The following is a 16053-nucleotide window of genomic DNA, read 5'->3' on the forward strand; positions in this document are numbered from 1 at the left end:
CATGCGCCCCACATGACTTTGATCAGAGATTTTCATTAGCAATGTTGGTTTGGCCCAAGCATGCACTGCTGATATTCTCAAGTCCTGCACCAAGACAAACCGTCCTCAGTTCCTTCTCCACTGCTAAGTGTCAGAAAGAATTCTGAAGCAGAGGGGAAGGAGGGCGGGGGTAGTGGAGCACCCATAGGTGACACACATCTCAAAGAACCATAGTTGCTGCACAAGGCAAGTAACCTCTTTTTCTTTGAGTAGTGTTCCTATAGATGCTCCACTTCTGATGACTCCCAAGCAGCATCCTCATAAGGAGGAAGGAGCCTTGGAATTGAGTCTATAACTGAGGAAAGAACTGCGTTGCCAACAGCCACATCAGATCTAGAGGCATTAACTAGAGCCTAGTGCCTGGAAAAGATATTACCGAGGACCATGCAAATCTCAGATACTGGGACATTTTTAAGTAAAGCCATAGATGTAGCCTGTGACCTTGTAGAATGAGATGACAATTCAGGAGGTGGAATGCTAACAGCACTGCAATATGCAGTAATACATCCTGAAATCTATTTTGGCAACAGCTGGATAGAAAGAAACAGGGGATGGATCCTAAAGTCTTGAAGTACAGAGCAGAGTTGCGGTACCGAGTGACATGCTTATACCTGCAGGACAGTACCAAGAGTTTCAAGTGCTCTCCAGAAGCACCGAAGAAGCTGAGACAGGTACTGGGAGAAGGGTTAAGTCCAACGATACTGATCTTCTGTGTTTGCTCTGGCCATCTCCACCAGATGGTACTGGGGCTTTCTTGGAGCCAGGCTTATTCTTATAGGTATGGGATTTTCCTGCCTCACTAGTATCAGAGGAGCCCTTCTCTTTTGTGGTACTGAGCCAAAAGGTTGAAGTCCCAGACGGTTGACCAGCTCAAATGGTTTTCAGGTAGACTCCTTAACAGGGGAGCTAGAGCTCCTCTTCTTGAGATCTTTAGAGGAGGTCTTGGAGGCCTTCCCTTTTCCAGGAGAGTGTTGCACCGAGGCCGATGAGGTGCTAGATACCCCCCACAGACTGAAGTGCCAGGGGGTTCTCCTGGCCAGGCACCAAAGCAGGACAAAAGGAGCACTCCATCATTAACAATTGCAGCTTGAGATCCCAGTTCTTTCAAGCCCTGGATTTGAGAGTTAAACAGATGTTACATTTCTATAGCACATGAGACTCTCCTAGGCAGCAAATGCACTTTAAGAGTGTCTGTCACCCGCCATGATGGCCTCTACACGTGCAGCAACATTTAAACCCCAGTGAACTGGGCATGCTCATCACAGGGAGGACCTCCCACGAGGAAATAAAACAAACAATCTTCTAACTAACTAGTTTAACTAACTACAAACTAACCAACTTACTAGCTAAAATGAACTAAGTTAGACCAAAGTCAGCAAGTAGCCAAGGCACGTACCATGAGGACGTGCTAAGTTGAGTCTCAGGCCAAGGCAGTTGAGAAGGAACGGAGGCCTGTTTGCCTGTGCAGCTTGATATAGTCTTGGTATAGGGCACGAGAAGATCAGCAGCGCATGTGTAGGCCAAATGGATACTGCTAATGAAAATCTTCTATCAAGGGTGTATGGGGCACACCATGAAGAACATCCCCTACTGCTCAGGTAAGTAAATTACAGCTTTAAAATTTGTTATTGGTACATTTTTGAACTGCCATGCCACTAAGAGATAACAGTCATTGGAGCTGGGACTGGAACTTGGGTGTCTCCCATGAATACCTTAACCACTGAGGTACAGAGTCACTCTCATACTCTCTCTCTCTGGACAAATAAATATTCAAGTGTTTTATACCAAGTAGAACAGCTTCAACAGGAGAGACTGAAAGACACCCCTGCAAACTACCCAATAATTTAATGGTTAGGCACTCACCTGGGAAAAAAGAGGCCTGGATTCAAGTATCTGCTCCAGAGCAGGGATTTATGCCCGGGCTATTGGGCATAAAGGGGCAACACAAACAACCTCCTCTGTGATTGGTGCATAAATCCCCCCCGTGATGCTAGCCCCCAAAACACTGATGTTTTGATAATGTCAAAAAAAATTGTTTAGACATTTCTGGATTTCTTTTCATTTTGACAAACAATTTGCTGAAATGGACACAAATTTGCTAAAATGTTTTGTTTCATCTTCAGTGAAAAAAAAGTTTTACCTAAAAGATTCTGTCCAGCTCCAGTCAAGAGCTCGATTTGGTAGAGGATATGGCATTTTTCTTTACATCAACTTTTAAAAGCTTCTATACAGAGAAAATTGTTTCATTCAACTTTACTGTCACGGTTTAATTTAAAAAGAGTACATAAGTTACTACAGTGCCTGGAGATAAATTATGTACATAATTTTTTGCTTTTTGTGAAATGTGATTTATACTTTGTTGTTTATGCTATTGTATGTAAAAACCACAGCATTTATCGTTATGGTTATTAGGTTTATTCACATGATTAGTCATTCAATTAATTCAACACTCCTGTTCTCTCTCGTTTGTTTTCAGAATCAGCTACAAATTTAACAACAAAGCATACTTTTACCACTTACTCTGTCAATTATCTGTTTTATTGTATGAAGACGAATAATGCCAGAACTACGTTGGTCAGTACCAGCATCTCTTGGTTCACTTTCTGTTCAAGAGAACACAGTTAAAGTCATAATTTCTTAGCCACCTATTGGTCAATTACACAACCCTTTCTATGCTCCCCCATTAATATAAAATGGACCATCTCCTTCTCTAGCTCAACATACTGGTTCAGATCTTATATAAATTATAGTGCTGAAGATACATTTTTTTACTTAAAAATAATGCAGGAATTAAACTGTTAGTTCCCCAGTTTAGTTACAAAATTTGTTAGGTATTTACTAGGAGCTTCTGAATGTTTTTTGCAAGGTGCTGAATTAAAGAGGGGGCTGCGGGAGGGAGCCCTGAGGAAGCTCAGCATGTTACAGGATTGGGTCCTATGATAGCATTAATAATAATAAATTGAGCTTGCATTCATTCAATGCACATGATGTTCCTAAAGAGTCCTATAGCAAATTTGTATTACTTTATCTTTAAAATATCTGTATCAATCACTAGTTAACTACAACTAAATGTAAGCCTTTCAGAGTGTTTCTGTAAACTGCTGACAATATAAAAAAGTGAGACTTTAAAACATTAATGGCTGCAGGAATAACGCAGCAAAGGCTAGCAAAAGAGGTGATTATATAATTATAATTTTATATTAATCTGATAAGCAAAGAGAGATACTTACTTGCAACTTGATAAATATCTGGTTCTTCTCTTGCCAGTTTCTCTCGTGCAACATCAGCAATTGGCCCAAAGATGGTAACAGGCCTGAGAAAGCCAGCTGGAATAAGAAAAATCAAAGTAAATTGATATAAATGTATTTTAGGATGCAGTTTTTCCGTAATGAAGATTAAAATGTTGAACTGAATCAGGAAATATTTTAATCTCTTTAACAGGAAGCTACCTTCTCGAAGAACAACTCTTTCATATGCAGGAAACTTGGTCTGAACAGGTTGGGCAGAAAGATCTTCTCTGCTTTTTCGGAGATTTCTCTTTGAGCTGCGTAGACCTCGAAACCTCCAGAAATCTGCACGATCTCCCCCTGCTGTCTTTGGAAGTGTGTACTGTACGCTAGCTAGTTGTTCAGCTCTAAGTGGGGCAGAGATTCCAGGGGTTAAAAAAAATAACTGACAGAAAACCCCAACTCCAGCAACAAACAAATCAGCTTTTGAAATGACACTTGTTTAACAAAGTTTAAGCCTGAACACATTATAATGACATAACAGGCTAAAGGACCACTGATCACCAAATGAGGGGTTCCCCAGTACATTTTTCAGTACATTTTAACAAAGTAATTGCCTTTTTAATCCCCTTCTCCTGCCACTAGTGATCAATTAACACGGCTGATGCAACTACAGCAATTACTTAAGTAGTATGTACTTTTCAGAAAGTATTTATGTATTTGTAATTTTTTGGCGAGATATATGGTGTGTCTACTTTTGCTCTTCATTAATTTTAGGCCCTACCTAGACTAGGAAAAAAACTGGATAAGTCTAACTGCAAATTATTTGGGGTTCTACAACTGATTTTTCTTCCAAAATGTTAAGAAAGGTATAAAATGTCTGAGTGACCAGGAGATTTTACTAAAACAGCATTAAACAGACTAAGAACTTGCACAAACTTGGGCCACAGATTTCACAATCATTGTACTAAACAGTTTCAAGATGCTACCTGTTTTTGTTGGGTATGATGCCTCTTTCCACCTCTTTGTGATTCTTGCCAATTCGAATAGCCAGCCAGGACCCAAGCTTGCCGTTGTACAAAGTATCCACCACCCGGAACACTTCACCTTTGTTGAAACTTAGCCCATAGGGAGATTCCTTTTCATATTCAAAATGAGTTCTGATATAGAAAGAATCTCCTACATCAGACTCAACAATGCGACGATAAACTGCAATAAAAGTTAGTTGAAGTACATTAAAGGATTCCTAATGCTCACAGCAGTTATATAAAAAGATTCTGAGCAGAAATCTTGCCTATCCTTAGTTCTCCATTTTAATTGTGAGGTATTTTGGAAACCCGTAAGACTGAATCCCCGCATATCAGCATGTGAAATGTATGTGGAATTTACATACAATCCATATCATGTTACTGTGATGCATTCAGAAACAGTTGGTATCCTCCATGAATTCACAGTATTTATATTATTTGTCTTTTTTCCTATGAGTTCAGAGCTGATTTAGTGAATTTTGCATATCAAGCCATACGGACAGCACTGGAATCAGATATCACCTATTACAGAATGGATGAACCTTAAAACACTGACAGGTTTCAGAGTAGCAGCCGTGTTAGTTCGCAAAAAGAAAAGGAGGACTTGTGGCACCTTAGAGACTAACCAATTTATTTGAGCATGAGCTTTCGTGAGCTCACGAAAGCTCATGCTCAAATAAATTGGTTAGTCTCTAAGGTGCCACAAGTCCTCCTTTTCTTCTTAAAACACTGAGTTTCCTCATATTGTCTAGCCACTGTTTTACAGCCATTATTTAGACGTAGTCTACACACTTTTGTACTGATATAACTCTTTCAGTTATGGTTGTGTGGTTTAAAAAAAAAAAAAAAGTTATAGCAGTGCAACCCCATTCACTTGGAAAAGGATTGAGACCACAGACTCATTTCAAAACTAACTACTGAACTGTTGTCAGATAATTAATCTATCACTACTGTACAATCTCCACTGCATTTGAAATAGTGACCTAAAAGTGAAAGGCTTCACATTACCAACCTTCTTGAGTTACCACTCCCCAGGGCAAACAGTTATCAAAGGTTAGCTACACTGTCTCTATCTGGTCTCAAAAAAGCCGGCCAAGCACTTTCTGTCCTTATATTTGAGGAAACTACTTACCGTCCTTTTTCTTCTGTGCCAAAATTGTCACCTCTTCTCCTTTAGGGAGATCAAGCAGAAAAAGCACTGCTTCCTCTCTGATGATATTTGTGAAGTCTACATTATTTACCTGGCATCAATACAATAACAAACGGTTTTGAATTACTACACAATGTAGCAAAACATATACATGCATTGTGAAACATACACTTCACATAAATAATGCAGTTTTTCACAACGAATTAATCTTAGAGTTGTTTATCCAGTTAAATATAACTTAACTGCATGAACTTCAAGAAGCTTTTTGCATATATTTCTCAGAATAAGTGAAAAATATTGCTATTTAACAAAAATATGCAGTACCTGCAGAGTATAAACTGAATAGACTTTATCGAGTACTTCTAGGTCACCCATCATGGATGACCTAGAAGTACCAGAGATTTCAAAGGGCCATATGTTTAGATTATTACAGATGGAGGAGCTTCTTAGGATGTGTCTACATGGGGAGTTAAACCGGATTGATTTGACAGGTGTTTCTTAACATGCAATATCTAAGTCACACTAATGGCAGGCATATAGGATGGCTGCCTCCTCTTTCAATGTGCATTGTGTACACGACTGTGGCTTGCCATGTACAAACTGTGTGGCATTCTCAGAGGGTATCCCATGGTCCTTTGCTTTGCTATTTAGCAGTCTGCATTCTGGAATTCTTCTGGCTGTGCATTGCAGGATGCAAAGGGAAGCCAGGCAGATACCAATTTTTAAAAAAAAAATCTTGTATCTCCATCATCTCCACACCAAGCTCCCTTTCTGGGCAGGCTAGTGCCATTTTTGAATTGCCGTCAGCCAGCATGGTCCCAACGATGCTCTTCACCTCTATGCTGGCAACTGTAAACACAGAGAGGCTGCTTGTGCTGTATTTCAGCTCTAGTAGCCAGGTGACTTTGGTTTTGGACTTTGCCTTCTGCACCAAGGAGCAGATGATGTGGCAGCAGCAGGAGCTTAAGTATCAACAGAAGAAGCAGAATGAGGAAGAAGACGGTGACATCCAGCAAATGCTACTACAGCGACTGTTCCTGGAACAACTTCGCACCGTACAGTACTGTCTCTGGACTCAGAAAATCAGCATCAACTGGTGGAAAAGGTTTGTTCTGTAGACCTGGGATGACCAGCAGTGGCAAGAGAATTTCAGAATGGCTAAGACAACCTTTTTGTATTGAAGTAGTTCCGAAAGTGCAGGAGCAGCATGCCAACTTGCGGTGCCCCATACCTGTCAAGAATTGGGTCACCATTGCCACCTAGAAGCTAGCCAACCCCAAATGCGACCAGTCCATAACCAACTAATTCAGAGCAGGGAGATCGACTGTTGGAGCCACTGTCATACAGATGTGCGACGCCACGGATAAAGTACTGTTTCACTGGATTATAAAGCTTAATAATGCTCAGGAGATTGATGGCTTTGTATACATGGGTTCCCAAACTGTATTGGGGCAATTGAAGAGACCTCTGTGCTTATTATTTCAGCTTCACCCCCACCTCCCCTGACAAGGGCTTAGAATTTATAAATAGAAAGGGGTATTTCTCCATGGTGCTACAAAGGCTGGTTGACATCGGTCGTGTTGAGTGGCGAGGCTTGAAGCTATACAGAGCATTAGATGGCTCAAAAGGGCTGAGCTCAGTATCTTGTGCTATCCAGGGGGTACAGAACAAGGCTAGGTCCTGGTTTGGAGCACTGCCTTGCCTGCTGCTCTGGCGGCAGCAGCAAGTGCTGCATCAAAGCATTCTGGCTCTGTATTGCCTCCAGGAGTTTTCTCTGCATCCCCGTCTTTCTCAATAGTGTCTTTTGCTCTGGTAACTCTGTCCCTGGCCACAGCAAGATCCATTTCTTTATCACTCTCTGATCTGAAGTACAATTTCCATCTCTCCGCTGGTTTTATGAGGAATCTGCAGTGAGGTCAGCGGACATTACACACTGGATTAACTCAACTTAATCTGGTTTAAACCCCCCATGTAGACAAACACTGAGATTAGTTGTCCAAACTTGTTTCACACGATTTTCCTTTATGGTTGCCCTTACTCCTTGTTATCTAATCTTTAAGTATATTTGAACATTTGAGATCTGATTATCAACATTAGGTAGTCAATGATTAGCACATGCATGCTGTTAAAACATGTTTCTTTAAAGTTTAATCAGTCCAATTTCAAAACTCTCAGTGTAGGTCTATCCTTTTCCCCCATCAAAGTCCATAAACAGCAGGTAACGAGGCCCAAGTGTCTTGCTTTTGAAAACAGACTGAAGTACAAAAACCTTTGTAAAATTGAATGAGAACTAAAAATTCCACGTTTTAAACTTTGTCATCAATATGAAAGAATACAAAGAAATTACTTTTCTAGAAACAACATGCCATAGTAGCATTACGAGAGTTTTACTAATCCATGTGGGGAAAAAACCCACATTTACACAATTTACCATATATTCCGCAAATTATACATAAGGGGTTGGTCCGGGTCTCTAATGGTATACTTTTAATACCGTATGTGATACCAAAGTTTTAATCTATTCACTAACTGAGCTAACTGCAGGGTAAATAAGGCACATTCTTCTTTTGCTCAAAAACGTGTGTTGGAAGCAGTGCTCTGAAATAGGGGTGCGGATGATTGGGCAATAAACTCCTATGGACAATGCTACTTATCTAGTTTTGCAAAATGCCTAGAAATGAATGAAAGATGCTAAGTGCTACATGCTGATTATTATTTGTTTATATGATAAAGATATTTATACACACTTTTTAGTTAACAGTTTAATAGCCAGTTAAACAATTATTCGTCCAATCTGAAACTAGGAAACTTGGGAGCCATAATTTACCAGTGATCTAGTAGCAACAGTGGAAGGTGCAAGAATTTTTACCACCATCGTCTAACCCTATTCAGGGTAGGCAAAGATAAAACAGTATACACTAAAAAGGTAATACGTACCAAAATTCTGTTGCATTACTGAACAGCAGATTCTTTGTATGAAAGATTTTGACCTACCCTGAGAATTTGATCTCCTTCTTCTAATCCTTCTTTCGCTGCAGGGCTGTCCTCCAGAACACCAGCTACAAATATGCCTACATCATTGCCACCAGCCAACCGCAAGCCCACGCTGTCTCCTTTTTTGAATTTTACCAGCTTCATGCTTGGCCTGTAGGTTTATAACACATTCCAATTAACAGACATACAACTGTTGAATATGTGGTCATAGATTAGCAGCTGTGGAGTTACACCAGCAGAGAATTTGTTCATTATTTCAATTTGACATCATTGTATCCATGCTATTTCTTTCAGCAACACACTAACTACAAATAGCATAATATTCTTCTCATCAGCTGAGCTTTTGAAAATAATGGTAATATTCACTTGCTTAAGATATTTTGTTGTTTGCTTTAATATATTAATTTATATAAATCGTATTTTAAATAGACTGCTTCATAATTTAAGGGGCTTTTTGTTTGTTTTTAACAGTCTACCTTCCCTTGGAAGTTTACAACTGAATTGCTATTTCTCTTTTTTTTTTTTTTTGGGGGGGGGGGGGGGGGACATAGCACACAATTATAGGGTTCTCCTGAATGCAGGACTGTTTTTCCTTAAAAGAGAAGAAAAGCAGTGTTTGGGAGAGAGAACCAAAATAGTTTTTTTTTTTTTTTAAATAATATCTATAAAAAGTGATTGGTAAGTTTCAAAATTGCTAAGTATGTAATATAACTGTTAACAAAGCATCCAAAGCTCACAGATGAGCCTCAACTCCCACACCCCTAATACTTATAAACAGATTAGAAATGTATGTTAAGACAAAGCCCTACATGTCCCCATGCAGCCGTAATGCTCATTGACTTAATGAAAGCTTGGTCTGCTCAAGGACTGTGGTATCAGGTTCAAATAAAGAATTTTGAATTACATTACCGAAGTACTCCATCTTCATGAGTTGAATTGGGTAAAGGACCATCCGATGGACTGACTGGTAAATCCACATCTGGCTGTCCAGCTTGAGCATACACTGGCTTTGGCTCTATTAACAAAAACAAAAAACCCAACTTGCCATGCTATTAATTCTTTAAAGGCTGTGTAACCAATACAGTTTAACTCATACTTGCAAAATTGTCATCATGAAAATCTACCAGCCCAGGAACAAAATTCTTCTCCCATTCACCACAAGTGCCAGTAATGAACATAACTCTCTTGTACTGACTGAGTAAGATTACTCCTCTTGGGTAAGTATATTTTTTAAGGCTGGTTTAATTACGGCACTTTTTTTTTTTTTAATTTCCCATTGTACTTTGGTAACATCTGTTGAAATTTTAAAGCATGCAGAATACATCATAGATAAATACACAACTCTTTAAAACAGAAACAACACATTACACTGTTTTTTCCAATCATGTAAGATTTGGACATTAAGGATTAGAATTTCCACTAGTGTAACTACTGCCCCAAAATGGGAGGAGCCAGAAGGGTTCAGTCAGTTACTGTAATCTTCCAGCTAAACAACTCTACATCTCTACCTTATTTGAAACCCAGACCTGCCATTTCAGCTGCCTTTGACTCACTGTTCAAGCTTTTCCCTCCTCCTGTCATCATTTCTCTATCCGCTCACTCATTTCTTCCAAGAGAAAACTGACAAAATGTGATGTGATCTTCCCCCTCTCCACAGCTTGCCTTCCTTTCTCCTCCCACAATTCTTTCTTCCTTCTCCCCTGTAACAGATGAAGAATTTTGTCTGATCTCCTCCTCCAACCCATCCACTTGTCCCAGTGACTCCTAACCTCCCATACCCTCATTTCCTTCACACCCACTCTCATCTCCTCCTTACACCTCATCTCTCTCCTCTCTCTGGCTTTCTTGCCCTCTCACAGTACAGGCATGGTTTCGCTTCTCTCATTTTAACCAAACAAAAACAAAAAAACACCACCCTTGAACCCATTTACCTCTCTACCTACTGTCCTCTTTCAAGATTGTATTTCTAAGCTCATTGAAAGCACTGTTTACAATAGCCATCTCAAATTTCTCTCTCCAATTCCATCCTAGATCCTCTCCAATACAACTCCTGCCCCTTTCACGCCAATAAAACTGCTCTTGCTAAAGTCTCTGTGACCTTGTCCTAGCCAAAGCTCAGAACCAGTACTCCAACCTCATCCTCCTTGACCAGCCCACCGCCTTAAACACAGTTGACCATGCTCCTCCTCCTTGAAATCTTGTCCCCCCTGGGTTGTCTCCCCTCTGTCCTCTTCTCTCCTCCTAAATTTCCAATTACTCCTTCAGCAGGTCCATCCTTCCTTCAACTTTCTGTGGGTATTCCACAGGGATGTCACTTCTCTGCGCCGTCTACATCTCTCTGGGTAATCTCATCTGCGAAATACAAATTCAACCACAGTCTCTAAGATGACGACTCTCAGATCTCTACTCCAGACCTGCCTCCTTCCATCTAAACTAAAATCTCTGCCTGCCTCTGACATTGTCTCCTAGATGTCTTGCCATGAGCACAAACTGCACACAGGTAAAACAGAGCTCTTAATTCCCCAAATCCTCCCACTACCTCCTTTCTTGATTACTGTGGACACCACGATCATCTTATCCACCACTCAGGCCTGTAACCTGGGCATCTGCCCTTTTTCTTCTGTGTTTATACAGTGCATGGCACAATGAGGTCCTGGTGCTTAATTAGGCCCTAAGTGCTATGATAAGCAAACAAACAACAAACAAACAAACAAACAAAGATTTAGCTCTCCATTGAGATCAAAACTGCGTTAGCTACTTCTATGTTTAAATGTGTTAGTATGGCTTTTAGAGGGGAAAAAGCCCTCCATCTTACCTTGGCCTTGGAAATCATGACGGAATCCTCTTAGCAACAAGCATGCTTGGACACAGTTATAACCAACACAGTTTTTAATCCCACAGCGGAGAGCGCTTTAGAGTGATCTTCCAGAATTGAAAACTACAAATATCACAAGCTGAACTATGCTCACAGGAAGCCTTGCATATTCAGAAAAATGACAAAAAATGTTGGACCCACTTCTGCCATTACTTAAACTGGCTTCACCCATGTAACTAGGGGCAGAGCTGGGCCCTTTGAATCTGCATATTCTGAGTATTTATGCAGTTGTACATTTTAACAGCTTGAGAGAAATCATGCTGTAGATATGAAGTAGCGCAAATTCCTACTGAGCATTCATTAGAGGCAGTAGGCATAACTTGGCGTTTTACCATATTTACCTGGCAGAGGTGGAGTTTGTTTTTCGTTTCTTTCAATTATAGCCTCTTCCATGGTTTTAGAAACAGGGATATCATCTGCATTCTTTACAGGTGTAGAGACAGCTCCTGGTTTTGATATTCTCTCATCTTCTCTGCTCCGGAGACTATATATCAGAAAAACAAAATATATGGCATTTAGTTTGTACGCCATGCTACCTCACAGTATTATTGTGAAACCACCATTTCTGCATTTCAGGTCAAACTGATTTGCTACCAGATTCATCCCAAAATAATCTGCATAGTGGGAGCTCTCCACATGTAGATCCCTGGAAAAGGGAGGGCAAGGTAGAATAGAGTGTGGTCTTTTCACTGCCCCATGTCCTTCCCGTGCCTTGTGTGGATAGTCTTCCATGCTAAGTTCAGAAGCAGGAATGGAGATGGGAGCAAGTGATGTGCTGTTCTCTGTGACACTTTTCCCTGTGGAGTCTAGTGATTTTTGGGCAAAACCCCAGGATTTACCATGACCCTTTGGACCCCTCCTATGGTTGCTGACTCAGCAGGGATTGAGGAATTTAGCCAATGGCAGCCCTTCAAGAAGGAAAGGAGGTTTCCCTTCCCTCTAGATTGCGAAAGAGTAGCCTTCAAAATCCACAGCTATTCTAAATCCTTTCCACTTAAGATTGGTGCAATGGAGAAAAAAGCGAGTGCCTGCCTCCCATACCAGCTCTATACTTCATGTTCCTTTACTGAAAACAGGACTAGCCTCATGAATTTTCTGTTCCAGAATGTATCTACATATGCTTACAGCATGCAACATCTAAAGAGAATGTGATGCAAGTACAACAGCATTCCTTGCTAGATAGTCTCTGGAGAGTGAACCCGGGACCTCTAGATCTAAAAGCATCAGCACTTCCATTGTTTGAGCTAGAGGACCAGGTACTTTAGCAAAGAGGCAGAAACAAACTCAAATCTGTATACATGAACAGAACCTCAGTGGGTTGTACAAGCATGCAGTACACTATAATTATGTGAGAGCGGTAGCCATATAGTCACAGACGAGATTCAAAATGTACATAGGCTTAAAAGAAGTATACCACAAACTTACAACTACTTCCTAAAAATCCTTCATGTCAGTACTCCTGGCACTTATGAATTTCAGATTCTTTCTACTTACTATGGCAAATCATAATCAGCATCAGTGAACAGTTTAATCGATCGCTGCACTAAACAAACTGCAATTCCAAAACATATTCATTATAAAAAAGCGTTAGTTTATAAGATATTCAAACTCTGCTAAAGTATTAAATACACATGCATATAAAAATAAAATTAACAGAAGATACTGCATAACAAGTGTGTTTACTTTTATTTCTATCACCTTGTATGTCAATAAAAATGCAGTGAGCGTTCTGAAGGAATTATATATTTGCCAGGCATTAAAGGATACTGAATTTGACATTATTGGGAAACATTTGTTTCCTTGATGACCCCGAACTGCTCAGTTACTTCTTTCTGAAGAGCCACTAGGAAGGACTTTGTGTAGAAAGAGTCCTTGGTGAAGTATACTGTACAAGATAGCACAACACGATTAGATGGTTTTCCGTTTGGATCTCTCTCTCTCTATCATGGACAGATGTATTCTGAAAGATGCCACCTTTCTTAAAATATTACTGTTTCCAGAAGCTAGATGGAGCTATTGGGCAGTAACTTGTATTTGCATCCTTTAAAAAAAAATTATATCTACTGATACACATTACACACCGCAACATTTATTTTAGTTATACTAAAATTATTACTTCAAAGCTGTGTATTAATTATAATGATGGGAAACAAGACTTTTAGTCAGAGTCTCTAACAGAACTAAGGCTGTACCGAAAGATAAAACCACTGAATTTATAAACATGGGTGGGATGTGCTTTCTCTGGCAATACTAAGTAGCTGGCATCAGAAGCAAGGTTTATACATTCTGCTAAACTAAGAACATAAGAATGGCCATACTGGGTCAGACCAAAGGTCCATCCAGCCCAGTATCCTGTCTGCCGACAGTGGCCAATGCCAGGTGCCCCAGAGAGAGTGAACCTAACCGGTAATGATCAATTTTCAGAGTAGCAGCCGTGTTAGTCTGTATTCGCAAAAAGAAAAGGAGTACTTGTGGCACCTTAGAGACTAACCAATTTATTTGAGCATAAGCTTTCGTGAGCTACAGCTTCATCAGTGAGCTGTAGCTCACGAAAGCTTATGCTCAAATAAATTGGTTAGTCTCTAAGGTGCCACAAGTACTCCTTTTCTTTTTGGTAATGATCAAATGATCTCTCTCCTGCCATCCAGCTCCACTCTCTGACAAACAGAGGCTAGGGACACCATTCCTTACCCATGCTGGCTAATAGCCATTAATGGACTTAGCCTCCATGAATTTATCCAGTTCTCTTTTAAACCCTGTTATAGTCTGAGCCTTCACAACCTCCTCAGGCAAGGAGTTCCATAGGACTGTGAGCTGAGTGAAGAAGAACTTTTATTTGTTTTAAACCTGCTACCCATTCATTTCATTTGGTGGTCCCTAGTTCTTATTTCATGGAAACAAGTAAATAACTTTTCCTTATTCACTTTCTCCACACCACTCATGATTTTATATACCTCTATCATATCCCCCCTTAAGTCTCCTCTTTTCCAAGCTGAAAAGTCCTAGCCTCTTTAATCTCTCCTCATATGGGACCCGTTCCAAGCCCCTAATCATTTTAGTTGCCTTTCTCTGAACCTTTTCTAATGCCAGTGTATCTTTTTTGAGATGAGGAGACTACATCTGTACGCAGTATTCAAGATGTGGGCATACCGTGGATTTATATAAGGGAAATAAGATATACTCCGTCTTATTCTCTCTCTCTTTTTTAATGATTTCAAACATCCCGTTTGCTTTTTTTTGACTGCCGCTGCACACTGCATGGATGTCTCCAGAGAACTATCCACAATGACTCAAAGATCGCTTTCCTAATGAGTTGTAGCTAAATTAGCCCCCATCATATTGTATGTATAGTTGGGATTATTTTTTCCAATGTGCATTACTTTACATTTATCCACGTTAAATTTCATTTGCCATTTTGTTGCCCAATCACTTAGTTTTGTGAGATCTTTTTGAAGTTCTTCACAGTCTGCTTTGGTCTTAACTATCTTGAGCAGTTTAGTATCACCTGCAAACTTTGCCACCTCACTGTTTACCCCTTTCTCCACATCATTTATGAGTAAGTTGAATAGGACTGGTCCTAGGACTGACCCTTGGGGAACAACACTAGTTACGCCTCTCAATTCTGAAAAGATACCATTTACTCCTACCCTTTGTTCCCTGTCTTTTAACCAGTTCTCAATCCATGAAAGGATCGTCCCTCTTATCCCATGACAACTTAATTTACTTACAAGCTTTTGGTGAGGGACCTTGTCAAAGGCTTTCTGCAAATCTAAGTACACTATGTCCACTGGATCCTCCTTGTCCACATGTTTGTTGACCCCTTCAAAGAACTCTAACAGATTAGTAAGACATGATTTCCCTTTACAGAAACCATGTTGACTTTTGCCCAACAATTTATGTTCTTCTTTGTGTCTAACAATTTTATTCTTAACTATTGTTTCAACTAATTAGCCCAGTACTGACGTTAGACTTACTAGTCTGAATTGCCAGGATCACCTCAAGAGCCCTTTTTAAATATTGGTGTTACATTAGCTATTTTCCAGTCATTGGGTACAGAAGCTGATTTAAAGGACAGGTTACAAACCATAGTTAATAGTTCCGCAATTTCATATTTGAGTTCTTTCGGAACTCTTGAGTGAATGCCATCTGGTCCCGGTGACTTGTTACTGTTACGTTTATCAATTAATTCCAAAACCTCCTCTAATGACACTTCAATCTGTGACAATTCCTCAGATTTGTCACCTACAAAGGATGGCTCACGACCTCGGACCACCATTCACTGATGTGTTGCTACTCAGTATAAGCCATTAGAATTTGATACAGTGCCTGCTAGAGCCATTTTCCAACTTGAGTGCCTCAAGTTGGGCACCTAACTAAAAATAGCCTGCTTTTCAAAAGCGCTGATAATTCACAAATCCGACTGTAATCAATGGGAGATACAGATGCTCACCACCTTTGCAAGTCTGGCCAATTATACTTAGATACTAAAAAATAGCTAAAAATCAGCTGTACTTTAAGCATCCAAGTTTGAAAATTTTGGTCTTTGAACTTCAATTTACACAAATCTTTTTCCATAAAATAATTTTTGAACACTTATCTGACTCTCCTTTTCTCATAATGGTATTCACATTGAATAAATTTCTACTTTTTTCTTGGTGGTAATTTGGTACTCGTGAAAGTGAGACTAGTATCATTGGCTTGAGCAAGAACTGGGAGCAGGCACTGGAAGTTTTCCCATCT

The 16053-nt window shown here is 39.9% G+C and overlaps 1 protein-coding gene across 11 annotated transcripts in view; it reads right to left on the bottom strand.

Annotated features, from left to right (window-relative positions):
• TJP1 (tight junction protein 1) overlaps nucleotides 1–16053 on the bottom strand; it is a 314091-nt gene that overhangs the window by 41903 nt on the left and 256135 nt on the right. For all 11 annotated transcript variants that reach the window (XM_074966206.1, XM_074966204.1, XM_074966215.1 and 8 more), the window contains 8 exons: nucleotides 11655–11797; nucleotides 9348–9453; nucleotides 8439–8589; nucleotides 5427–5535; nucleotides 4256–4475; nucleotides 3489–3673; nucleotides 3270–3365; nucleotides 2560–2642 (listed from right to left, as the gene is read on the bottom strand). In XM_074966206.1, coding sequence (XP_074822307.1) covers nucleotides 2560–2642; nucleotides 3270–3365; nucleotides 3489–3673; nucleotides 4256–4475; nucleotides 5427–5535; nucleotides 8439–8589; nucleotides 9348–9453; nucleotides 11655–11797 — 1093 coding nt within the window. The remainder of the gene's footprint in view (nucleotides 1–2559; nucleotides 2643–3269; nucleotides 3366–3488; nucleotides 3674–4255; nucleotides 4476–5426; nucleotides 5536–8438; nucleotides 8590–9347; nucleotides 9454–11654; nucleotides 11798–16053) is intronic.

This window comes from Natator depressus, chromosome 10 (genome assembly GCF_965152275.1).
Source record: "Natator depressus isolate rNatDep1 chromosome 10, rNatDep2.hap1, whole genome shotgun sequence".
In the NCBI taxonomy this organism is placed as follows: domain Eukaryota; kingdom Metazoa; phylum Chordata; order Testudines; family Cheloniidae; genus Natator; species Natator depressus.